The sequence below is a fragment of the Panthera onca genome, chromosome A1, assembly GCF_046562875.1.
Source record: "Panthera onca isolate mPanOnc1 chromosome A1, mPanOnc1 haplotype 2, whole genome shotgun sequence".
NCBI classification, from domain to species: Eukaryota; Metazoa; Chordata; class Mammalia; order Carnivora; family Felidae; genus Panthera; species Panthera onca.
Genome location: NC_138339.1, coordinates 122,827,837 through 122,854,575, shown reverse-complemented (window position 1 = coordinate 122,854,575; position 26,739 = coordinate 122,827,837). Strand labels below are relative to the sequence as shown.

General features: G+C 36.2%; 1 protein-coding gene across 4 annotated transcripts in view; it reads left to right on the top strand.

Annotated features, from left to right (window-relative positions):
- ANKHD1 (ankyrin repeat and KH domain containing 1) overlaps positions 1–26,739 on the top strand; it is a 131,607-nt gene that overhangs the window by 10,300 nt on the left and 94,568 nt on the right. For all 4 annotated transcript variants that reach the window (XM_060635934.2, XM_060635932.2, XM_060635935.2 and 1 more), the window contains exons 2-4: positions 18,060–18,213; positions 24,493–24,649; positions 25,991–26,138. In XM_060635934.2, the coding sequence (XP_060491917.2) occupies positions 18,060–18,213; positions 24,493–24,649; positions 25,991–26,138 (459 nt within the window). The remainder of the gene's footprint in view (positions 1–18,059; positions 18,214–24,492; positions 24,650–25,990; positions 26,139–26,739) is intronic.

Here is a 26,739-nt window from a genome sequence, read left to right as displayed (position 1 = left end):
AGATGTTCTTTGTGTATTAGTCCTTTATCATTTATCTAATTTGCACCTATTTTTTTCCATCCCATGAGTTGCCTTTTTACTCTGCTGGTAGTGTCCTTTTGTGCCTAAACATTTTGAATTTTGATGAAGTCCAATTTACTTATTTTTTTCTTTTGTTTGTGTGTTTGGTGTCGTATCCATGAAGTTGTTGCCAAATCCGGTGTTATGAAGATTTTCTCCAATGTTTTCTTATAAGAATTTTATAGTTTTAGCTCTTACATTTAGGTCTTAGATCTATCTTGAATTAATTTTTGTTTACAATGTAAGGTCGGGGCCCTACTCCATTCTTTTTTGCATGTAGGTATCCATTTTTTTCAGCACCATTATTTAAAAGACATCTCCCCCATTGAATGGTCTTGGCATCCTGTTGAAAATCAATTGGCCATATATTGGAGGGTTTATTTCTGGCCTGTCCTGTTACATTGGTCTGTTTTATGCCAGTATCACACTGTTTTGATTATTGTAACTTTTGTAGTAAGTTTTGAAATCAGGCAATGTTGGTCCTCCAAATTTGTGCTTTTTCAAGATTGTTCTGGCTATTCAGGGTCCCTTGAGATTCCACAAGAATTTTAGGATGAGCCTTTGTATTTCTGCAAAAATTGCCCTTGGGCTTTTGATAGGGATTGCACTGAGTCTGTAGATTACTTTTTGAGTGGGAACGAGTTTTAGGTTTTTTTGTTTGTTATGTTTTAATTTTTTTAACATTTATTTATTTTTGAGACGGAGAGAGAAAGAACACAAGCAAGGGAGGGGCAAAGAGAGAGAGAGAGACACAGAATCCGAAGCAGGCTGCAGGCTCTGAGCTGTCAACACAGAGCCTGACTTGGGGCTCTGCCTCACAAACTGCAAGATCATGACCTGAGCCGAAATCGGAGGCCTGACTAAGCCACCCAGGGACCCTTGAGTGAGAACAAGTTTTGATGCAAATCTTATGTAATTTTTTTTTATCAGATTAGATATAGCAAATCAAAAGGTTTGAGTCTGACAAAATAATAAAAATCATGTATAATAGGGAGAGACTGTGTGAGCACTAAGTGATGGCTTCCCTAAAGCCTTGAACCCAGTTAACATGGTAATGTTCTGAGTAGATGTTTCTGTAATATAATCCTTTTTTTCCCCTGATTTGTCCTCATATTGACTAATTTGTGATTGATCACAATGCTTCATATATTGATTAAATGCTAGGAAGAATACATTTTATCCTTTATATCATTAGAGATGAGTTCAGTTTTGTAACACTTATCTCAATATGGTATTAAAGCTAGATAAATGAACCTGTAGTATTTTCTTTAATGATGTGGAATTGAAAAAAATTTCACATGTGCTTTTTATGATATCTGAGTCAGAAAATAAAGGTTTGGCCACATCAGTTGATACTTCGAGAGGTACACTTTGGAAGGGCTTTCAGCTCTTATCAGTTTCTAATTAATTTTTTTCTGTTTATTTTTCTTCTGCTACATCTGTACATTTTTATTTTTGCCTTTTAAAAATTGTACAGTCACTAAATTCAGCAACATATGTGAAACAAAATATCATTATTAAAGAGCAATCCCAAAAGGGGAAATAATCCAATTATATTGGATACATTATCTTTGTTACTTTTTATTTTGATATAATTTCAAATTTACTAGAAAGTTGCAACAATAGTACAGAGAACTCCTCCTCCCATATATTCTTTTTTTTTTTTAATTTTTTTAACGTTTTTTTAATTTATTTTTGAGACAGAGAGAGACAGAGCATGAACAGGGGAGGGTCAGCGAGAGGGAGACACAGAATCTGAAACAGGCTCCAGGCTCTGAGCTGTCAGCACAGAGCCCAACGTGGGGCTCGAACTCACAGACCGCGAGATCATGACCTGAGCCGAAGTCGGCCGCCCAACTGACTGAGCCACCCAGGCGCCCCTCCTCCCATATATTCTTTACCCAGACCCACCAGTTGTGTCCATATTGTCCTATTCTCTCTCTCTATGTAAACAAATAAGCAAATAATTTATTTTCTGAATCATTTGAAAATAGGTTGCACGCATCATGCTTCTTTACCCTTAAATTCTTCAGTGTACATTCCCTAAATATTCTCTTACCTAACCACAGTGCGTTTATCAAAATAAGGAATAATAAGTTTCTGAAGTACTTTTCAAATTCTAATTCCTAAAGTTTTAAAAATTGAAATATAATCCAATATCATAGGATCACTTTATGTACAATGCAGTGGTTTTTAATATATTCACAAAGTTGTACAACTATGATCATTATCTATTTGAAAGAATTTTCATCACCCTCCCAAACATCTCCATGAGCAGTCATTTTTTTTTTTTTAACGTTTTTTTTATTTATTTTTGAGACAGAGAGAGACAGAGCATGAACGGGGGAGGGTCACAGAGAGAGGGAGACACAGAATCTGAAAGAGGCTCCAGGCTCTGAGCTGTCAGCACAGAGCCCGACGCGGGGCTCGAACTCACGGACTGTGAGATCATGACCTGAGCTGAAGTCGGACACTCAACCGACCAAGCCACCCAGGTGCCCCTCCATGAGCAGTCATTTTTGTGTCCATCTTCCTACTACCACCCCGCTTTCCTTGATAATCACTAATATGATTTTGTGTCTGGATTTGCCAGAGACAGTGTGGGTATTTCATATAAATGGAATGGTACAGTTGTTCCTCGCTTCTTTCACCTAAGATATTGTTGCCAAGATTTCTACATGTTGTATAATGTATCAGTATTTCATTGCAAAAATATTCCATCTTGTGGATATACCACATTTTGTTCATCAATTATTTCTACATTTTTGTTCATCAATTATTTCTACATTTTGGCCACTATAAATAATGATGCTGTGTACATTTTTGTACAAGTTTTGCATGAACATTTCTTTTCAGTTCTCTTGGGTGTATGCCTAAGGAGTAGAATTGCTAGGTCATATAACTCTGTGTTTAACTTTCTGAATAACTGCCAAGCTGCTTTTTATGCTGCTGCACCATTTTACATTCCCATGAGGGTTCAACTTCTCTACAACCTTGGTCACTTTTTTTGTTTGTTTTTTATTTATTCGTTTTGAGAGAGAGAGAGAGCAGGGGAGGGGCAGAGAGAAAATCTCAAGCAGGCTCCTGAGCTGTCAGCACAGAGCCCAACACACAGCCCGGTCCCATCAACCTTGAGATCATGACCTGAGCCAAAATCAAGAGCAGGGAAGTCCAATCCACTGAGCCACCCAGGGGTTTTCCCCCTCCCTTTTTTTAAAAAAAAAATAGCCATCCTAGTGGGTGTGGAGTGGTATCTCATTGTGGTTTTGATTTGCATTTCCTCAGTAACTAATGAAGTTGAGTATCTTTTCATGTGCTTATTTGTGTATCTTTGGAAAAATGCCTATCTTTTCCCCATTTCTTGTTTGGGTTATTTGCCATATTGTTGAATTGTAAGTGTTTTTTATATATTCTGGGTACTAGTCCCATATCAGGTACATGATTTGCAAATGTTTTCTCTCATTCTATAGGTTGTCATTTCACTTGTTTGTGTACTTAACAATTTTAAGTTTGGGAGAAGCTCAATTTTTATATCTATTTTTTTTCTTTTGTTGCATGTGCCTTTGGTGTCATGTCTAAGAAACTATTGTGTAATCCAAGGTCATGAAGATTTATGTCTGCTTCCTTCTAAGAGTTTTATAGTTCTAGCTCTTACATTTAGGTCCTTGATCCCTTTTGAATTAACTTTTATATAAGGCCTGAGGTAGAGGCCCAGCCTCATTCTTTTTTTTTTTTGTTTTTAATGTTTACTTACTTATTTTTGAGAGAGAGAGAGAGAGAGGGAGAGAGAGGGTTATTTTGAGAGAGGGAGGGGCAGAAAGAGAGGGAGAAAGGGAATCCGAAGTAGGCTCCACACTGTCAGTACAGAGCCAGATGTGGGGCTTGAACCTATACAAACTGTGAGATCATGACCTGAAGGATGCTTAGCTGATGAGCCACCCAGGTGCCCCAACCTCATTTATTTGAATGTGCATAACCAGTTTGTCCCAGCACCATTTGTTGAAAAGACTGGTTTTTTTCTCCATTGAATTGTCTTGACACCCTTGTCAAAAATCAGTTGACTGTGAATGTGAGGGTTTGTTTCTGTTAAATTCCATTTGTGGATGTCTTATGCTGGTTGCATATTGTAGCTTTGTGCAGTAAGCTTTGAAATTGGAAAGTGTAAGTCCTCCAACTTTGTTCTTTTTCCAGATTGCTTTTGCTATTCTGAGTTATCAGATATGGTCTCGTTCTCTTGATCTGGTCCTCAGAAGAGTTTAATAGGGAGTATTTAATATGCTATAGAATTTGTGGTCACACACAAAAGCTCCCCACTTCTTCCATTAATAATATTCTAGCTCTTGAAATTTCTACCGCTTTTATACATACTTTTTTTCAAACTGGAGGAACAACGCATGTGATTTAAACCTGTGTTTGCTAGGCTATGACAAGAGCAAGTTGTCATAATATTAGTGTTTGATTTTTTTCATGTGTCCTCTTCTTGACAAACCATGGATATATGTTTGAGAGGAAGAAAACTGAAGTGGGAGGAGATGGTTGGTTTCGGTAGTTGTAATCTGAATGCACCTGAAATAGACTATAGTCTGTGTGAAAAATATGGACAGAATTTCTTTTTTCAGGATAATAGAGATAAATGAATAAGTGAAATAAAATATAAACCATAGTAATTAGAGTTTTTGCATCTGGTATCTTCTAACAACTACTTAAGAGGTGTGATTCCAATATTTAAGTAACATACAATTTGCTTGACACCTAAGCCAGCGTTATCACCTATGTGATTAAATTGCAAAAACAAATCTTAGATGTTACTGCTCAAATGGCTGCAATTATATTAAATTATTAGTTATTTTGACTCTATGAACAGGGAGAGTTTGTACTATATTTTAGTACCTATTTTACTAAGGATTTGAGAAAGAAAAGTTTATTTTCTTTTAGTTTGAAGAGGGCATTATTTAAGGCTATAGTTAACTCAGGTGCATGGATTTGACCTCTTATCCTCCTATTATTTAGAATAATGTGATGGTAGAGTTTTAAAGGTACTTTCTGTTGTGTATTATCTCCCCTGCCCCCTGCCCTTTTTGTAAGTATGTTTCGCACCTAGCATGGAGCTCACCATGGGGCTTGAACTCAGTACCCTGAGATCAAGACCTGAGCTGAGATGATGAGTTGGATACATAACTGACTGAGCCACCCAAGTGCACCATTGTGTATTATTCCCTTGTTGCTAATCTGTAACAATCGTTTACTCATTCTCTAGAAAAGAAAGTCAGAGTTTAGTTTATTTAGGGTAGGACCTCTTCTTGAACTCACATCATGCATAATAAAATTATGTCTTTTAGAAGTTAGAGTCCTTGGCAGTCTGTTTAATTCTGGTTAGTATTGTAGAGTTGTTCATTTAACAATAATTTATATAGAGGCTACTATTTGATAAGCTTTGTGCTAGGGTTTGGAATTACAAAGATGAAAAACTGTGGTCTCTGCCCTTAACAACATCAGCATTTTCACAAGCATGATCATTTCAGGGAACTTATTAAAACAAGGTCAATTATTTATTCAAATTATATTTGACCTTCCAAAATCCTTTCACATATTAACAAATTATATTTAAGTGTGTCAAGGCATTGTGTACTTTAATTACATTAACTCTTTTAATATTTTCAGGGTTTTGTGACAGTCCAGGATCTTAAATACAAATGTATGGGACACTATCCTGTGTAAGTTGGATGATTATTATGAAGGTTGATGTTTGGATGTCTTATTTCAGGAGTTTGATGAGTTTCAAGTAGCAAGTTTAAAGGGGCAATGATTAAAAATGAAAGGATACAAAGTCCATCAGCATAAGATTATTTTGTGCTCATATTTAAGCAAAACCACAACTCCTTCATTATGTTCTATAAACTCTCTAAGCATGTCCTGCTTCAGAGCATTTGGCATTTGCAGGTTGTTTTCTCAGAAACTTTCTTCTCTTAGTTATCCATGTGGCTTCTATCTCTTACTTCTTTTAGCTGTCTGCCAAGATGCCTTCTAACTGCCTACTATACGTATGCTCCATAAACATCTCAGGGTCACCAATTTTAATTCTGAACCCATCATTTCCCCCTCCACCCCTATCTCCCCCTGCCCCTTTGTAAATTACATTGCCCTAAAGTTAGTTACTGTAGTCAAACCTCAGAGCTCACGTCTGCTCTTTCCTCTCATTATACACATTTAAGCAGACACTGAGTCCTGTAGGTTCTTTCCTAACATCTTGTTTATTTGTCCCTATTTCTGAATCCTTAATGCTCCGCCGTAAATAAAAACATCATCTTTCACTGGCAGTTATTTCAGTAATCCCTGACTCTGTCTACCTCCAAGAGTATACCTCTCTAATTCTTCCTCTACCCTGCTATCAGAGTAAATTCTGTAATGGCAGTTCAGTCATGTGACTCTTGACAAAAAGCCTTCTCATTTCTTAGAGAAAGGATAAATCAAATTCTTTGATGTGGCATATAGTGTTATTTAGGATTTGGCTTCTGTCTAGTTTTTCAACTCTGTCCTTTTTTTTTTTAGAGTGAAAGAGAAAGAGAGCAAGCACGAGTGGTAGTGGGAGAGAGAGAAAATCTTAAGCAGGCTCCAGGCCCAGTGTGGAGCCGAACATGGGGCTCAATCTCAGGACTCTGGGATCATGACCAGAGCCGAAGTCAAGAGTTGGATGCTTTACCAACTAAGCCCACCCCAACTCTATCCTTTTTGTGCCCTACTTTATTTGCTTTTTGTATTCTATCCATACCAAATTGTTGTAGTTCCCTGAACATATCAAGCTATTATAGGCCTTGCTTTAATTTGCTTCTACTGCTTTGGCTTCTAGAATTAAAGTAATAGCTACTATATGCTGAGTGCTTATTGTCCACTGGGTTAAGTACTTAACCTATATATTATCAAATAAACTTAACCAGTACCATTTGAAGATAGCAATATTTATAGATATTTACAGTTTACAGATGAGGAAACTGAAGCTTAGAGACATTGTGTAACATACATAAAAGTCATATATCTAGTTGATGATGGAGCCGGGATTTGAATTCAACTATCTTGGAACTTAAAGCCCATGTTTGTAACTACTGCTATACACTGATGCTGCTGTCATTGATGTCCCTCTTCCCCATCCTGTTGGATACCTTCTTGTTCCAGAGTTGTCATCTCTAACTCATTTCCTTCATTACTACCATAGGTGGAATTGACCATTCCTTCTTCTGTGTTCCCATGTTGTCCGTATATAACTATGACGGAATATATAATACTTTATTGCATTTACTTGATTGTCTTAATGAGCAAGAATCATGTCTTATTTGTTTTTGTCTTATTTGTTTTTGTGCTGCCAGTATACAGTAGAATGTTTGGCACATAGTAGATGCCTGATAAATGTTGAATGAATGTGTCTGTAGTGCTTAATATGCTCAGGTTACTTGTTAGCCTAAGATGAATATAATGGATTCTATATTATTTTTGTGGAGTAGAGAGTATGAGTATAGGAAGGAAACTGACCTTAATGATAGTAGTAGTGGTAATATTAATAAGAATAATAGCAACTAATATTTGTTGAGCAATTACCATGTGTTAAGCCCTGTTGTGAAATTTTAGATACAGTATCTTGCTTACTCATCAATAGCCCTGTGATGTAGTTACTGCTCTCCTTATTTTATAGTTGAGGAAAATGAGTTTAAGAGAAGGAGAACAAGTTTGCTAAGATCACACTATGAGAGATGAAGTGGTATTCTAAGAGTCCTTACTCTTAGTCATTATTCTTTCTTCCCCTTACTAGTATTAATTGGAGGTTTATGGGTGTTTGAGGCTCCTTTTAATTTATTAAAATCAATTATTTCTTTCAAGCGTTGAGTGCTTATTTTCTATTTGGGATAATGAGTAGAAGCCAGGACTTCGTCTAACTGTGGGGAAAACAGGAAGTTTTTCCTTTCAACAGTAAGATTTTCTTGGCTTTAACTGCCATATACTTCATTCCTTGTGACTTTTCTAATGACTTTGTGAGCAGTCTTCTTTTTTTTTTTTTTTTTTTTTAACGTTTTATTTATTTTTGAGACAGAGAGAGACAGAGCATGAACAGGGGAGGGTCAGCGAGAGGGAGACACAGAATCTGAAACAGGCTCCAGGCTCTGAGCTGTCAGCACAGAGCCCGACGCGGGGCTCGAACTCACGGACTGCGAGATCATGACCTGAGCCGAAGTCGGCCACCCAACCGACTGAGCCACCCAGGCGCCCCAGCAGTCTTCTTTTTAAAAAACCTGTTGTGGCACAACATTTTGTTGTATACGTGTTGTATGTATGCATTAGAAATAATGCAGTTTTGGGTGTCATAAATTACTAAATGAAAGCATAATTTGTCTTAAGACTCTGGCAGAGAAGTGTTAGTGGGTTTGATAATCTTGATTACATTTATTTTATTTAGACAAGTTTTTTCCTGACATTACTGTTATTGTTAAATTGAGGTATTACCATACTTGTAGTTTTTTTTTTTTAATTTACTTAACTGGTTAGTATTTGTTTTAGTTATACTCCATTGTTTGTTTATTATAATTTTTTAAATGTTTATTTATTTTCAAGAGAGAACGAGCAAGAGAGGGGCAGAGAGAGAAAGGGAGACAGAGAATCCAAAGCAGGCTCCTCTCTGTCAACACAAAGCCTGATGCAGGGCTCGAACCCACCAACCATAAGATCATGACCTGAGCTGAAGTCAAATGCTCAACCAACTAAGCCACCCAGGCACCCCATTATACTCCATTGTTTAAAAGATTCGCTTAATACAGTTTGTTGTAGTAAAAAAGGGTATGAGTTTTGGGGTCCAAAATACGTGGCTTCAGATACCTGTATGGTTATGTGATCTTGGGCTAGTCCCTTAATTTTTCTGAGTTTCAGTTCCTTAAAATGACGATCAGTTAGTCTACTTCATCGAGTAGGTAAGATGATTGAATGGAATAACATATGGAAAATGCTGATAGATATGAGGCATTTTATTAATGGTAGTCTATTTTTTTAAAAGCACTTGATTCATGGGAGCTTTTGTTTTATTTTTTTGAGAGAATGAGTGAGAGGTGCATGCAAGCAGGGGAGGGGCAGAGAGAGAGCAAGCTCCATGCCCAGTGCTAAGCTGATGTTGGGCTCAGTCTCACAACCATGAGATCATGACCTGAGCCAAAATCAAGTCAGATGCTTAACTGATTAAGGCATCCAGGCGCCCGTATTTTTTTTTAAATAGCAGATTTATTATTATTATTATTATTATTATTATTAATTTTAAAGTAGACTCCATGCCCAATGTGGGGCTTGAACTCACTACCCTGAGATTAAGAGTCACATGCTCTATCAGCTGAGCCAGCCAGCCCCCTCAAGTAGCTATTATTTTTAAGACCTTCCTTTCTGCCATCTTACATTAGAAACTTAAAAAAAAAGTAGATTCTGTATTAAAAGTGTAGTTTAGAAATTAAGTTTTTGTAGTTGAACAAAATGAAGTTAATTTTCTCCAGCTTTAACTTAGAATTAGGAAAAGCACAATGGTTCTCTCTTGTGCTGTGTGAAACTAATCAACTTCAGAAATCCGAAGATACTGTTGCCTTTTTTTTTAAATGTTTATTTATTTATTTTGAGAGAGAAAAATAGAGAGCAAGCAGGGGAGGGGCAGAGAGAGAGGGAGACAGAGAATCCTAAGCAGGCTCCATAGTCATTGCGGAGTCCGATGCGGGGCTTGAACTCATGAACCATGAGATCATGACCTGAGCTGAAACCAAGAGTGGGCACTTAACTGACTGAGTCACCTAAGTGCCCTACCGTTGCCTTTTTTTGAGAAAAAGATGTGGGTCTGAAATTGGCAATACAGTTTTCCTTGTAGAAAGAAACTTGAAAAGCATATATGTTAAAGAATACAGCCTTTTTTGTTCCAGTATTCCAAGATGTTTTTGCTGATTTTATTGGGCCTTACAGTATCAGCAAAACTCATTCCTACATTTATCATTATTTGGCCCTAAATTGCAACTGTATTACTTTCTCCCTTTGAATACATCTTGGGGCATATTTGTGGTTGAAACGTTTGAATACTGTGTTTTTTGCAAAAAGAAATTGCTATGTCCTTCAGTAATTATCTCTTGGAACACTGATCCATCCTTTTTTGCCCTTCCAAGTAGAAATCAATAGTAAGCCACCTACATTCTAAAACTGGTGTAAATGCTGATTCTGGCTTAAAGTAGAGGGCTTACTCTGAGTGGGGAAAAGTAAGACATATTGGTCTATCCAAATATAAATTGTACAAAAGTGAAGATAAATAGCAAATACATTTTTAAAACATTTTCAGATGTTTAAAATGTTTTATTTAGCTTTCCATTTTATTTATTTATTTATTTATTTATTTATTTATTTATTTATTTTAGAAAGTTTATTTATTTGTTTGTTTGTTTTGAGGGAGAAAGCGCAAGCAGTGGAGGGGTAGAGAAAAAGGAGAGAGCAAGAATCCCAAGTAGGCTCCACACTGCCAGTGTGCAGCCCAATGCGGGGCTTGAACCCACCAACTGTGAGATCATGACCTGAGCCAAAGCCGGAGACTTAACCGACGGAGCTACCCAGGTGTCCCTTAGCTTTACATTTTAAATGATCAAATCTGAACCTCTTAAGGGAGCTCTATTTTTGAAAGTTTGTGAGGAAAAGTAGTATAAAAAATTTAGCCTTCCCTTGAGCTTTCTCATAGCTCCAGTTGGAATTCATGGGAGTGATGAGTACTCTTAAAGTTAGCAGGAACAAAATTTGTGGCTACTAATATTTTAGTCTCTAACTCAAAATACAAATTTATTTAACATGTTTAAGATAAAAGCTTCATAATTTATTGTTACATTAACAGGTGTTCTATGCAAAACAATGTGTTTTCAACTTATATTTGAGAGCTTGATAGTCTTTATTTGATATAACCACGTGACTGGAGAATATATAAACAAACATATATATGTGCATTTTTTATGATCGAATGTTTCTTTTTCACTAACTTTTTACCTCTTAACTAGTAGTTGCTCTTTCCAGAAATATACCTTAGAGAAAGTAGCAGTTGGTTCTTGACGAATATATAGGTGAGGTTTTATTATTTTGCTTTTATAGGTCTTTTTTAAAACACTAATATCATAAAAGTTTTAATTATAACACTGCTTACTTAAACTTGTTAACTTTTTAAATCTTATTTATTATTTTTTTATGTTTATTTATTTTTGAGAGAGGGAGAGCAAGAGAGAGAGAGAGAGACAGAGTGTGAGCAGGGGAGGGATAGAGAGAGAGGGAGACACAGAATCTGAAGCAGGCTCCAGGCGCTGAGCTGTCAGCACAGAGCCCAAGGTAGGGCTTGAATTCACAGACCACAAGATCACGACCTGAGCTGAAGTTGGACACTTAGCTGACCGAGCCACTGAGGCGCCCCTATTTATTTTTTGTGGAATTGAGTTTTGGCCAAAGCATAGCTGGGTTAATCAATGGTTTTTCTAACTAGATTTTGGTGATGTAACTGACATCATTTTTTTCAGGTGATAATATAATAGTTGAGTCTGTGGTTAATTTTCCTGGTAACTGTTGCCGTCCAGTTGTTCATTTCTGAAATGTCAAATAGGTAAAAAATAGGAGAAAATGCTTGTTTCTGTTTTCCTTCTTGCCCTCCTTTGCATAAATTCTAGTTGAAGAGACTATAGTTCCTTTTTTTAAAAAGAAGGGAGGGAGAGAAAAAACTTTTGGGAAGGAAGACTTAAAGTATTTTTGCCGTTAGCATTTATAAAAGATTACTTATAAAAAAACAACAGTTTTTGTGAACCAGAATTCCTCTCATTTTTTTACTTCAACCGTTTATTTTTGTACCTAATCAAAGATAGAAAAAAAAAAAAAGTTTGCAATCTTTAAGACTTGAAATAAACTTTATGGGTGCCTGGGTAGCTTGGTTGGTTGAGCATCCGACTTTGGCTCTGTTCATGATTTCACCGTTTGTGAGTTCGAGCCCTGTGTCAGGCTCTGGGCGGACAGCTCAGACCCTGGAGACTGCTTCAGATTCTGTCTCCCTCTCTCTCTGCCCTTCCTCCACTTGCATTCTGCCTCTCTCTCTCTCTCTCTCTCTCTCAAAAATAAATAATCATTAAAAATTAATTTTAAAAAGGCTCAAAATAAACTTTATTGTCATTGGCAAAAACAGTACCATTGTAAGTGGAAGTTTCATGTTTTGTTGCTCAGTGTAGTTGCTGGATAGAGATGAGCTATGTAACTGTCACTGGGCAGTAGAGACATTTCTGTGATCCTTTAGCTGTATATAAGATAAAAAACTATGAGCCTTCTGTATTTATACACGATAAAGACTAATTTAACTAGATCTAACATTATTTTGGACTTATCCATTTTATAGACCTGTTTTTGGAGACTATCTCACCAAGCCTTTTATGTTAAATATACAGAATTTGTCTAATTTAGTATTTCCATAGAGCTATAGATGGTTTTCATGTTGGCTGACCAGATATATTTTGAGATAATGCTATTGCAATCTGAATTATAAGTGTATGTATTTCAACAGGTTTATCAGGTGAGATATTTATGAACTGCCAAAAGCAAGCCACCAAATATTCCCAAAGTAATAGACATAACTGGATATTTTTTGCTTTTATTGAGCGCACATTGAGACAGGCTTTTAAAATTTTGAAGAAGGGGGTGCCTGGCTGGCTCAGTCGGTTGAGTGGCCGACTTCAGCTCAGGTCATGATCTCACAGCTTGTGAGTTCGAGCCCCACGTTGGGCTCTGTGCTGACAGCTCAGAGCCTGGAGCCTGCTTCAGATCAGTGTCTCCCTCTCTCTCTCTGCCCCAACCCACTCACATTCTGTCTCTGTCTCTCTCAAAAGTAAATAAACATTAAAAAAACTTTTTTTAATAAAAACATAAATAAAATTTTGGAGAAGACAAGACAAAGGATATATTAGAGTTGAGTGCATTTTGGTACCTCTGATTGACATAAATGTATTCAGATCATTTGTGTATATAGTTATGTATAATTATTAACTCATTCTGAGAAACTTAACACTTTTCTAACAAGTGTTGTAGATATTTAGAATTTGATCTTTTGGGCCAGCATTTAAATATAAAATGCCTAAAACTACACTTGAAAATTCAAGTGATCATCACAGGAAAAATTATAACTATGTGAAGTGATGGAACTTGCTGTGGTAATCATTTAGTATATACGTACATGAAATCATTATGTTGGACACCTTAAGCTCATAAAGTCTTGTATGTTAATTATATCTTAATGAAACTGAAAAGGTTAATAAAATGAAAAAAAGGAATTCAAGTGAGTGCTGATGAAAGTGTATCATGTGAGATTCTTCATGAATATCACTCTTCCAGTTTGAAAAGGCATAGAATATAGACACTGGTGAGTGACAGGACAAAAGAGTTATAATTACATAAAATTTAAAAAATTACATTTATATAGTGTTTTATTTTTATTTATTTATTTTTTTTTTAAATTTTTGGGACAGAGAGAGACAGAGCATGAACGGGGGAGGGGCAGAGAGAGAGGGAGACACAGAATCGTAAACAGGCTCCAGGCTCCGAGCCATCAGCCCAGAGCCTGATGCGGGGCTCGAACTCACGGACCGCGAGATCGTGACCTGGCTGAAGTCGGACGCTTAACCGACTGCGCCACCCAGGCGCCCCTATATAGTGTTTTATTATTTTCAAGTTATTTTACCTTATTTCATCATTTCAGTAGCATTGTAAGATAGGTAGGGCAGGTATTACCTTTGTTGATTGAGGAAGAAATGGAACGTCAGAAACGCAGAAAGTGACAGCTTAACATCACACATAGTGCCTGATGAAACTGATACTTCAACCTAAGTCTCCTGATCTCTAGTACAATATTCTTTCCATTATGTCATGTTGCCTGATTGAAACTTGAATTTACATGCATTTTTAAGATGTAGGAGAATTAAACTGAGTAAGTTGTTTTATGAATTTTAATTTTTGGAGAGAGGTTGTAAGCCTTTTGAAGGCATGGGACACATCTCTATTTTGTGTTTTTCTTCCAAACTTGATTCTTCCCAAGCACTTAGGCATGTGCTGTCTTGCACTTAGGCATGTGCTGTCTTGTGTATGTGATACTAACATTACTGACATCCCGGATGACATTGCTACTGATGTTCTCTCCTTCTCCTGGTGGTGACCAGATAGACCATGAGCAAATCAACTTTTGCCTGTTGTTATTCAAATCTCTTCCCGGTTGTTCTGTGTAGCCTAAAGCTGTAGTTGTACTTTAGGTACTTTATAGTTTTTTAAAAAATTGATGTAAAGTTTACCTTTCCATAAAATTTAGCATTTTAAAGTGTACAATTCAGTAGTTTTTAGTGTATTTACAAGGTTGTATAGCAACCTTCACCAGTATCTAATACCAGACATTTTCATTATTCCAGAAAGAAACTTGAGACCTATTAGTACTCACTCTCATTCCTCCCTCTCTGACTGACTCTTCAGTTAACCACTAAATTACTTTCTATCTCTATAAATCTGTTTCTGTTGGCCATTGCATATAGGTGGAACCATACAATATGTGACTTCTTGTTTCTTCTTTCATTAAGCATAGTATTTGCAAGGTTCGCCTTGCATTCTATATCATGTGTCATTACTTCTGTGTTTTTTGATTTATTTTTTTAATGTTTTTATTTATTTTTGAGACAGAGAGACAGAGCATGAACAGGGGAAGGGCAGAGAGAGAGGGAGACACAGAATCTGAAGCAGGCTCCAGGCTCCAAGCTGTCAGCACAGAGCGCAACGCGAGGCTGGAACCCATAGCCTGTGAGCTCCTGACCTTAGCTGAAGTCGGATGCTCAACCAACTGAGCCACCCAGGCGCCCCTCATTACTTACTCCTTTTAATGGCCGAATGATATTACATTATATGGATATACCACATTTTGTTTATCCATTTACCAGTTGATAGACTTTTTTTTTCTAATTTTTGTCTATTGTGCATAATACAGGTATGGCCTTCTGTAGACATATTTTTGTATGTTTTAAATCCTCTTAGGTAGGGGTACCCGGGTGACTTAGTTGGTTAAGCATCCAACTTTGGCTCAGGACATGATCTTGTGGTTCGGGGGTTCAAGCCATGTGTCAGACTCTGTGCTGACAGCTCAGAGCCTGGAGCCTGCTTCAGATCCTGTGTCTCCCTTTCTCTCTGCCCCTCCCCCACTCATCCTCTGTCTCTCTGTCTCTCTCAAAAATAAATAAACATTAAAAAAAATCCTCTTAGGTATATACATAGAAGTGAAATTTCTGGGTCATACGGTTATTCTATGTTTAATTTTTGGGAAGCTGCAAAACTGTTCCCCACAGGGGTCGTGTCATTTAGATTCCCACGAGCAGTATATGAAGGACCTTGTATTTTTTTAGTGTGGACCACTCATTGCTTTCCAAATGCATCTTCAAGCCCATTTTTTATTTCATTCCCTTCTACCTCTATTCCCATGTCTGACTACCTCGTGAAATTCTATTCATCCTTCAAAGCCTAAGTTAAATGCTGCTGCATGTGCAAAGTCTTGGATTACTGGGGCTGGAAGTGATTTCTCACTGTTTAATACATGTAGTTGTACCATTTGTTTCTCTTTGGGGTCTTTTGTGATAGTCATGGTGCCTTTAACTTCTATCTTCTATCATATTTTTGTACTGTCATGGTGCTTCATATAAAACAGGACTTGAGTAAATACTGTTTACTCATTGGGGAAATGAATGGGAGAGAATAGAAAATCCTTAACTTGGATTTTTAAAATGTTACATGGTACCTATAATCTCTGTTTGTCTTCATAATATGTGTAATACCATATTAGACCAATGCTTTTTATAAAATAGAAACGTTAACTTCTCAGTACCATTTGTAATAAAAAAATTCTAGAATTTGGAATGATGGTTTTTCTGTTCTCATAACTGGTAAGTTCCTAATAATACCTAATAATTTCTTGGGCCCGTGAGAAGATTTTTATTGTACACACAGTTATCTTTTAATATAATTTAACAACTGGTAGGCTGCATTTATCTTTTGGCATGGATTTAGAATGGCATCTTTGTCTGTAATTACATATGAAAGAAGCTGTGTTACAGGATAGTAATGTGGCTCCATGTTATTAGATCTGAAGTTTATTTTGTAAAATTTTAGTACTTCACTGGATAATAAAATGTAACCAAATTGTTTTCACTTTACACTCTTTCTTAGGATGTTTTTTGGTGTCCATTATGAAACTAATGACAACAGCCACATATGCCAAATAATGTAGTCCAAGTACTGTGGTCCTGTCTGGTGGCCTTGTCTAGTAGTTAAGAGCACAGATTGTGTAGCTATGTGGCTTGGGTTTGAAACCTGTCCTTGTCTTTGTCATTTATTAGCTATGTGACCGTGGAGAAGTACTTAACCTTTCTGTTCCTATTTTTCTATCTGTCTACAAATATGTTAACCTCCCTGGTTATACATATTTACATATTGCAGATGTATCTAGGTATATAAGTATATATTCGTTATATACATGAGTAGTCATGTTCATGTTTACAATCATATATGTATATTTTTAGCAAAGATCGTACTGTTTTGAATTTTGTGATTTTCATTTAACTTTATAAATGTTTTCTCATGTAACTAAATTATGCTTTAAAAACATTGTTTTTAATGACTGCATGGTAGTCTATGCTGTGAATGTACAAAATATATTTACCAAATTCCCCGTTGTAGTTTTTTTTCCTCTCATTTTTGGAATTTGAATTAATGTGCAGTGACTACCCCTGCATATTTTTGTCTGGCTTTCAGATACTTAAAAAACCATTTTTTTTAAGTTTTACTTATTTAAGTAATCTCTACACCCAGTGTGGGGCTCTAATTCACGATCCCCAGATCAAGAGCCACATGCTCTTCCAACTGAGTCTGCCAGGTGCCCTGTGGTTTTCAGATACTTATTAAAGGATAGATTCCTGAAAATGGAATTACTGAATCAAAGGGCATGAGCCTTTTAAAGCATTTTGGTACACATTTCCAAATTGCTTCCCAGAAAGATTGTACATATGTTACTTGTTGAGAAAATTAATTTAGAATTAACTTGTTTTGAAATTAGAAGGTTACATGTTTATTTTCATCAGTTGCTTTTGCTTATACCATTCATTCATTTCAACGATTATGTATTCAATACTTACTTTATATGATGTATTCTTAGGCCAGAGGATACAGCAGTGAACAAACAGGTATGTTTCCTAACCTCATTTAACTTTCTTGTCTGTAGGGCTCTAGATATTTGGCAGTGTTTTAAATACTATTTTCTTTTAAGAATCAGAAATTAATAAATTGATTAGAAGAGAGGAAAAAATGTGCCTTAATGACCTATCCATGCTATCTAGTCTTTTTTACTATCTAGTCCAATTTTCATCTTCCCAGGGGCTACGTTCATGTACTTGTTTCATTTAAAAACAAAAAACGGGGGTGCCTGGGTGGCTCAGTTGGTTTAAGTGCCTCACTTCGGCTCAGGTCATGATCTTGTGGTCTATGGGTTTGAGCCCCGCGTCGGGCTCTGTGCTGGCAGCTCGGAGCCTAGAGCCTGCTTCGGATTCTGTGTCTCCCTCTCTATTTGCCCCTCCCCTGCTCACTTGCTGTCTCTCTCTTTCTCTCAAAAATAAATAAACATTAAAAAAAATTTTTTTTAAACAAAAAGAAACCAAGCTCTGTGCTAGGCACAGAAGATGAAATGCTCTTCAGGAAACTTGAATCTGGTGTATCTGAATTAGACTATAGTTATGTCTGAAGATAAGCAGATAGGCAGGACGCTCCCTCAAAGACCCTTCCCACAGCCTCATGTTTCTACGGTAATTTATCTGCTTATACTTAAATTCTAAATCAGAAATCATATTACTTTAAATTATAGTTATTCTGACAATATGGAGATTAGTTTCATAGATACTGCATTTTTAACTCATAAACAGGTTGAATCATTTATTTTGGACCAAGAAGATCTGGATAACCCAGTACTTAAAACAACATCAGAGATATTCTTATCAAGTACTGCAGAAGGAGCAGACTTACGCACAGTGGATCCAGAGACACAGGCACGATTAGAAGCATTGCTGGAAGCAGCAGGTAATTTATTTCTTGTTTTGTTATTTTCATCTCTTTAAAAGTCTAGATCTCTGTACAGAGCTGTGCAAGATTGCCCCAAAATTATATAACATTATATGAGATTTGAACTCTTAGTATGTGTTATGTTTTTTATTGTTCACGTTTTATATTTAAAAAATTCTTGGTTGAAAGTTTTTAGAGAATGATTTCTGGGCTCAACACTATTTTTAAAGGTCTTAGATAATCAGATACTTATCAATGAAAACTTATCTATTTCCAATTACATTATAAATGTGTGAGATAAATTTGGTTCCGTAAGTTATGAATCTTTGATCTGAACTGATTTAAGGGTATTCTGCCTGTGATTTCTTACTCATTTTAGTCTAGGGATAACTTAATTATTGTAAGTTGCTAGTTTTTTAATGTTTATTTATTTTTGAGAGAGAGAACGCTCTTGCACATGTGCTTGTGTGCAGGAGGGGCAGAGAGAGAGGGAGACAGGATCTGAAGCGGGCTCTGTTCTGCACTGACAGCAGAGAGCCCAGTGCAGGGCTTGAACTCACAGACCATACCGTGAGATCATGACCTAAGCCAAAGTCAGATGCTTAACCAACTGACTCAGCCAGGTGCCCCTATGAGTGGCTATTTTTTAAAAAAAGATGTTTATTTATTTTGAGAGAAAGAAAGAGAGAGGGTATGCATGCATGTGAGCAGGAGAGGGGCAGGGAGAGAGGTAGAGCTGCGAGTGCAGAGCCTGATGCAGGACTGAATCATACAAACTGTGAGATCATGACCTGAGCTGAAATCGAGAGTTTGACACCTAACTGAGCCACCCAGGTGCCTCCTAAGTTGCTATTTTTTATTGTATTATTTTATTTTATTTATTATTTTATTACTGTTGTTTATATTGAACACCCTGTTTATTATTTGCTGTACCAAGTCTCCATTCCACTATAAAGAAAGGCTTTTTATCAGCTAAAATTGTTTTAAGAAGGAAGTTAACTTTTTAAAATCTTTTATGTTGTTTTTTTTTATATTGCTTTTGAGATATGTTCACTTTGTATGACACTCCTTTTAGTTACTTATTTAGCATAAATATATGTGTATGTTAAATACATGTAAGAATTTAATCTAGAGGAATGTATAGGTTATTTTTTAAAATAGTGCCTAAAAAATAAATTAAAAAATAGTGCCTAAAAACTTGTTAGAGTGCCATATATACTTTAAACCATGTTAAAGCTATTAAACTTCAGAAAATTCAAAATAAAAAAGTTTTAAAGTATAGAAATTTGATTCAGTTACTGAGTACTCTAATAAGCATAATATTAAAGATTCAGAAAAATCACAGCAGCTTTTTAGCACATTTCATATTGACTGAACAATACAGCATCAATTTGATCAAATAATGACAAGGACAAGAGCTAAAATAAATTGAACATTTTTTGGTAAAGTTTATTCATTTATTCTGAGGGGCACCTCGGTGGCTCAGTTAAGTGTCTGACTTCAGCTCAGGTCATGATCCCACGGTTCGTGGGTTTGAGCCCCACGTCGGGCTCTGTGCTGACAGCTCAGAGCCTGGAACCTGCTTCAGATTCTGTGTCTCCCTCTCTCTCTGCCTGTCTCCTGCACACGCTCTGTCTCTCTGTCTCAAACTTATTTATTTTGAGAGAGGGAGTGGGAGAGAGTGGGGGTTGAGCCGAGGGAGAAGAAGAGAGAGAGAATCCGAAGCAGACTACATGCTCAGTGTGGAGTATGATGCTGGGCTCAATCTCATGACTGTGAGATCACTACCTGAGCCACCCAGGTACCCCAAATTGAGCATTTTTCTATTATTCTTGGAAAGACAGATGTTATGTTAAAAATGAGCTTACTTGATATCATCTTGTTATTCCTTTAATTCTGTCCTGTTATGGAAAAGCACAGGTACAATTTGTAGCCCATTGACTTTTAGTCTACCTACTGTATCTTTTTGGAACTGATAGAAACTTAAAATTAAATTGAACAAAATAAGACTGTTTAAATTAGGGCAGAACTAGTAATAAAAAAAAAAAAGGTATAAAGATCACATCACATTGATAATGACATTGAATGTCCTTCCCTTCTAGTCTGGATTTCCTGTAAATCTCCTACTTGTGATTTAGGGATATACTGTATAAGATTCCTGAAATGGGAGTGCCATGACTACACTCTAATTTTTTTGTTTGTTTGTTTGTTTGTTTGCTTTGCTTTGGAATCTTACATTCTTTTGCTTAGAGCAGAGAGAAACTTGGAGAAAAGTCTTCTCTGTTTTCCTTTTCTTAGAAAAGGTTTAGGCTTTGTTTTCTGGTGGTAGCATATCTTTACTCTCTGATTTAGGCTGACACTTCACTCATGTTGAGCGTACTATTCCTTAATTCCTAACTAAGGGCTTTAAACTAATTTCTCCTTTTTTCTGGCACCTCATGATTCTTATTCAGGGCTGTTTTCTGGTACATTAAGCACTTTTCTTTCCCTGTTTTCTCTTAATTCATAGAAGTCTAGAAAAAACAGCGAGATACCTTAGAATTGCCTGTTTTTCATACATATATTGATAGAAAGAACATAAACCTTGAAAGTAATGATTATCTGCCTTTCAGGAGGTGTTAAAAACTATTGAATTTAAAAATTTTGCATATTTTGACAATTTAAACTCCATACACAGTTAGATATGTCTTTGGTGGTCCAAAGAAGTTGTCAAATGTATTTTAAAATGATGTGCTTCTTTCTAAGAACTGTGCAAGTCAACTGTTTAATGAATATTTTCTTTTTGTCCTAGAGCATTTTCATTTGCTTTTTGGACATTGTTTTCAGGAATTTTTAGACTCTGTGGTTTTTTGTTTTTGCTTTTAAGTAGTCTCTTCACCCAATGTAGGGCTCAAACTCATGACCCTAAGATGAAGAGTCACATGCTCCACCAACTAAGCCAGCCAGGTGCTCCTAGATTCTGTGTTTCTAATTGTGAGAATATACTAGGCATTACTAGGCTTATTAAGGAAAATAGGATTTTTGACACTATTTTAACTGAAAAAATGAAATGGAAAATGTTTTTTCTTTAAGATTCTTTGATATTCTTAGAGAAAATGAAGAATCTTAAAGCTATTTCAAGAATTTTATTTATTTATTTATTTTTGTTGTTATTTTTAATTTTTTGAGAGGGAAAGAGCATGAGCAGGGGAGGTGCAGAGGGAGGGAAAGAGAAGGAGATAGAGAATCCCAAACAGGTTCCACACTGTCAGAGCAGAGCCTAACACGGGGCTCAAACTCAGGAACCGTGAGATCATAACCTGAGCCGAAATCAAGACTTGGATGCTTAACCGACTGAGCCATCCAGGCATCTCTGTTTTTAATTTTTTTAAAGATTTTATTTTTGAGTAATCTCCGCATGCAGTTTGGGGCTCAAACTCACAACGCTGATACCCAGTCACATGCTGTACTGACTCAGCCAGTCAGGTGCCCCACAAGAATAATTTTTAAAAATTATGTTCTTCTAAATCATAAATATAATACGATCAAAGGTAGGTAAAGCAATATGAAATGTATTAAGTAGATAATAAAACCTTCCTATTGTTAAGGTTTACATATACTTCCAGGCTTTTTCCTGTGTAGCTTTATAAATGCATGTATATATTTAAACACACATAATTTTTAAAACAATGAAGTAAGCGTCACGTTACACAAAATGTATTGTAACTCCCTTTTTTTCACTTAATTTATTGTGGGCATCCTTGTATAACATGGTATGTCTCTTTCTCCTTGTTTTGTTTTGTTTTTAATCATTTTGGGAAAGAGTGGGAGAGAGGGAGAATGAGAGGGAGAGGGAGAGAGAGAGAATCCTAAGCAGGGTGTCAGTGCAGAGCCCATCGCAGGGCTCGATCTCATGAATTGGGAGATCATGACCTGAGCCCAAATCAAGAGTCAGATGCTTAACCGACTAAGCTACCCAGGTGCCCCACTTTCTCCTTCTTTTAAAGGGTAAGATAATATACTCTTGCTTAGATGTATCATGATTTATTTTACAGTTCCTTATCGAGGGATATTTAGGTTATTTCCTCTTTTCCCATATTACAAATAATGATGTAGTTGATATTCATTTATAATTTTTCTTACTTGTGCAAGTATCTTTATAGGACAAATTATTAGAAAGTGGTATCACTGTGTCAAAGAATGTTTACACTTAAAGTTTTGCATTTAAAAAATTATATATATATAAAAAGAAAGGGGCGCTTTGGTGGCATAGTTGGTTAAATGTCTGACTCTTGACACTTGATATCACAGTTTGTGAGTTTGAGCACCACATCAGTCCCTGCTCTGATGGTGTACAGCCTGCTTGGGATTCTGTCTCTCCTCTGTGCCCCTCCCCTGCTTATGCTTTCTCTTTCTCTCTCTCAAGATGAATAAATAAACATTAAAATTTTTTTTGAATTTTGATAACTTGTCAAATTTGCTCCCACCCTGCCAACTTGTACCAGTATACATTCCTATTAAGTTTTAGAGGGCCTTACACTTCAGTCATTTTTATTGTCAATTTCAAAGTTTATGTTCATTTAATATCGGCAAGTTGCTTGGTAGCTCTTTATAAATGATAATATAAGTTTATTGGATGCTAATTTTTCCAGTTTTTATTTTGCCTTAACTTTATGGTGTGCTTAATTATATAGAAATTTTTACTGAAATTAAAAATGTTTAATATCACATGTATTAATCTTTTATTTCATGGTTTTGGGGATTTGGTCTCATGCATAGAAAAGCCTCCTCTACATCAGCATTAGCAAATACCACATAGTATAGTAGTGCCTTTCAGTCTTTATTTTATACATTTAGATCTTCAGTCTACTTGGTATTTATTTTTGGGAATGGGGTGAATTAGAGATCCGTCTTAATTTTCAAATGATAATCACTTTCTGAACAGTGTTTTTGAAATAAGCCCTCCCATCTCCTTTAATTTGAAATGTCAATTTACAAATGATCTAGGGCTTTTTTCTTTTTTAAGTTTATTTATTTTGAGAGAGAGAGAGCATGCACATGCATGCATGTGGAGAAGGAGCAGAGAGAGAGGGAATGAGAGAGAATCCCAAGCAGGCTTCCACACTGTCAGCACAGAACCCAACGTGGGGCTCAAACTCACAAACTGAGATCATGACCTGAGCTGAAATCAAGAGTCAAACGCTCAACCGACTGAGCCACGTAGACACCTCATCTCTTGTATATCCTTGATATAATTATCTGTTTCTGTGCAGATAACATACTGTTATAATTTTCTTTCTTTTTTGAAATTTTTTTAACGTTTATTCATTATTGAGAGACAGAGCATGAGTATGGGAGGGGCAGAGAGAGGAGGAGACACAGAATCTGAAACAGGCTCCGGGCTCTGAGCTGTTACCACAGAGCCTGATGTGGGACTCGAGCTCACAAACCACGAGATCATGACCTTAGCTGAAGTCGGACGCTCAACCGACTGAGCCACCCAGATGCCCCTCATGCTGTTATAATTTTCATGGCATCCTAATACATTTTATATCTTATTGGGAAAATTTTCCCTTCTTTCTTTCCTTGTTGTTGTTCTCCAAAACTTCATTAACTATTTTTCTCTCATTTTCAGCAGTGATCAGGCAATGATATTATCATCAAAATTTTCTATTACAGCAGTATCTGATTCCTCACTGAATCTAGACAAAAAGATTTATTGGCAAGTTAGACACCTAATAGCCCCACTAGACTGTGAGCTCCATAAGGATGGGAACTATGCCTTATCCCTTTTTGTCTTCCCAATGTCTGCAAATCACAAGAACATAATAAATATAAGAATGAACTTATTTCAATTTATACTGTTAACCTAGAAGATGGTTCTAGGTGGCTATTCCACCAAAAGGAAAAACTGTTGGGTTGTTTGTTATAATAGTACAGAATATTCCCTTTATTACTACTGAAAAGAGTATAGATAAATATGATCTTATACTAGAGATCTTACAGTATGACTATATATTTTGAAAGAACTTTCATTTTCCTCAATGAGCCTCACGTTAAGTTACATTTGGAATTAGGTAGGGAACAAATTAGTATGATGTGCATTGCAAAGATGGAAAGACTAAAACAGGTGGTTATGTGATGGCCTTTTGACATTAGTGACAAAATTGATATCAACCTTATGTTCTGAATGTCAGCCTTATCTATGGAGACTCTGCCGGTTTTGCCCTACATAGTAGTGTTTAGAAATGTAATTACAACTTGCACTTTATGTTTTTTCTTCCCCTGTGCTGCCTGATTCATTGACGCATGCTGAAGGAATTGGCAAATTGTCAACTGCTGATGGTAAAGCTTTTGCAGACCCTGAGGTACTCCGGAGACTGACATCCTCAGTAAGTTGTGCACTAGATGAAGCTGCTGCTGCACTGACCCGAATGAGAGCAGAAAACAGCCACAATGCAGGACAAGTAGACACGTATGTGTATAATGAATTCTTCTGGATATTAGACATTTTCTGGAGTGGACTTTGGGGAAGTAACAAATTTTGGTCAAGTATATCTTTTGGAGGGATTTATAAACTTTAGCTAAGTGGCTATTAGAATGGCTATTAATATTTTAAGTGTATATATATGGTGTTATATATATATGTGTGTGGATATAAAAATAGATGTTATATTTTTATTCTTGCATTCTACTCATATTCATTGACCATTCTTGTGGAATGAAAATACCACAAGTGAGAAATCCAAAGTGAATAAAGATCTGATTTCTATTTCTAAGGCAGTTACTTACTCTGATTATCCTAGTACACTCTAAACTGCTTAAGTAATAATAAATGAAATAGGTTGCTCTAATCCAAGTGCTTGCTACTCAAATATGATTCATAAGTAGCAGTAGCAGCAAGCAGTGCCTTAGATCTCATTAGAAATGCAGAATTCCAGACCTCACCTCAGAGCTACTGAATCAGAATCTGTATTTTAACAAGAAAAATGGGTGATTCATGTGCATATTAAAGTTTGAGATTTATCAATTTTTTTTTTAATGGTTATTCATTTTTGAGAGAGAGAAAGACAGACACACAGACAGACAGACAGTGTGAGCAGGAGAGGGGCAGAGAGAGAGAGGGGAACACAGAATCGGAAGCAGGCTCCAGGCTCTGAGCTGTCAGCACAGAGCTTAATGCGGGGCTCAAACCCACAAACTATGAGACCATGACCTGAGCCAAAGTTGGACGCTTAACCAACCGAGCCACCCAGGCACGCCTCTTTTTTTTTTTAAAGTTTTGGGGTTTTTTTGTTGTTGTTGTTTTAAGTAACCTCTACACCCAACATGGGGCTTGAACTCACAATCCTGAGATTAAGAGTTGCATGCTCTACTGACTGAGCCAGCCAGGCTCCCTGATTTTGTTAAACATTCTGTAGTAAAATTTTTACTTAGATTGAACCTTCTGTTACCAAACAAAATTTTAAACCATGGAATTATATCCCAAATGTCTTTGCAGATTATTGCATTGGTAGAGTTTAAAAACTTGTACATGTACTTTATTTAAAATTTAATATGACAGTATGTTAGAACATTTCACAAAATAAAAATGACAGCTGTTTTCATATTCACTTATTGCCTTTCTGGCTTGGTTGGCCTACATGAATAATTAGTATTGCAAACAAGATGCTCAGCACACAAAATGTTCATGCAATTTTTTTTCCTTACCGTATCAACATTTTTCTATGTATGACTCTTTGTATTTAATGTAATTTATTTTGAGAGGGTTCTGAGTCTTTCTGTGTTGGCTAATTGTTGATGGTTTTGTTTTCAGTCGTAGTCTGGCAGAAGCTTGTTCAGATGGGGATGTGAATGCTGTTCGTAAATTGCTAGATGAAGGCAGAAGTGTAAATGAACATACAGAAGAAGGAGAAAGTCTGCTGTGTTTGGCTTGTTCAGCAGGGTATTATGAATTAGCACAAGTAAGCAGAAATTATCTTGAGTGATTGAAATTGTGGAAGGATTTTGATTTTTGTTATCACTAATAAAAGAAATTATAGTTACAGGGCAAGTTCTTTCCTTTCAGGCAGTGGGTAAAATAGAAACTCGTACATAGTTAATTTTGTTGCCTACACACGCAATTGGGCATGGTCCATTTTTCTGCTCAAAAATTTTTCTACTCAGAACTGTTCCTAATGAATAAGAAGCACATAGAAATAATAGTAATATTTTAAAACTCATCCTTAGAAATAATACACAGCTATAATGTAAAGTAGTGATTTATTTTCATTTCATCCAGATTACCTCAATTCTTATAGTTTTTTTCTGTCTGTTTTAGCAGTATTGGGAAATACCCATGTGTTTACCAGATAGTTTCTGTTTGGGGAGTATAGTTTTGCTGTTCTCTTGCTAGATAACCCCAAGCATAACACAAACTCTTTGAAAAGAGCAGTTAACATTTTATCATGGGTTGGCTAATGTGATTACCTACATTACCTAAAGATCAATATGTAATGGAATTGTAAAAAATAACATCTAACTTAGTGTTTTAAGTGGTGAGCACTGGCATATTTTCCCAAAAGG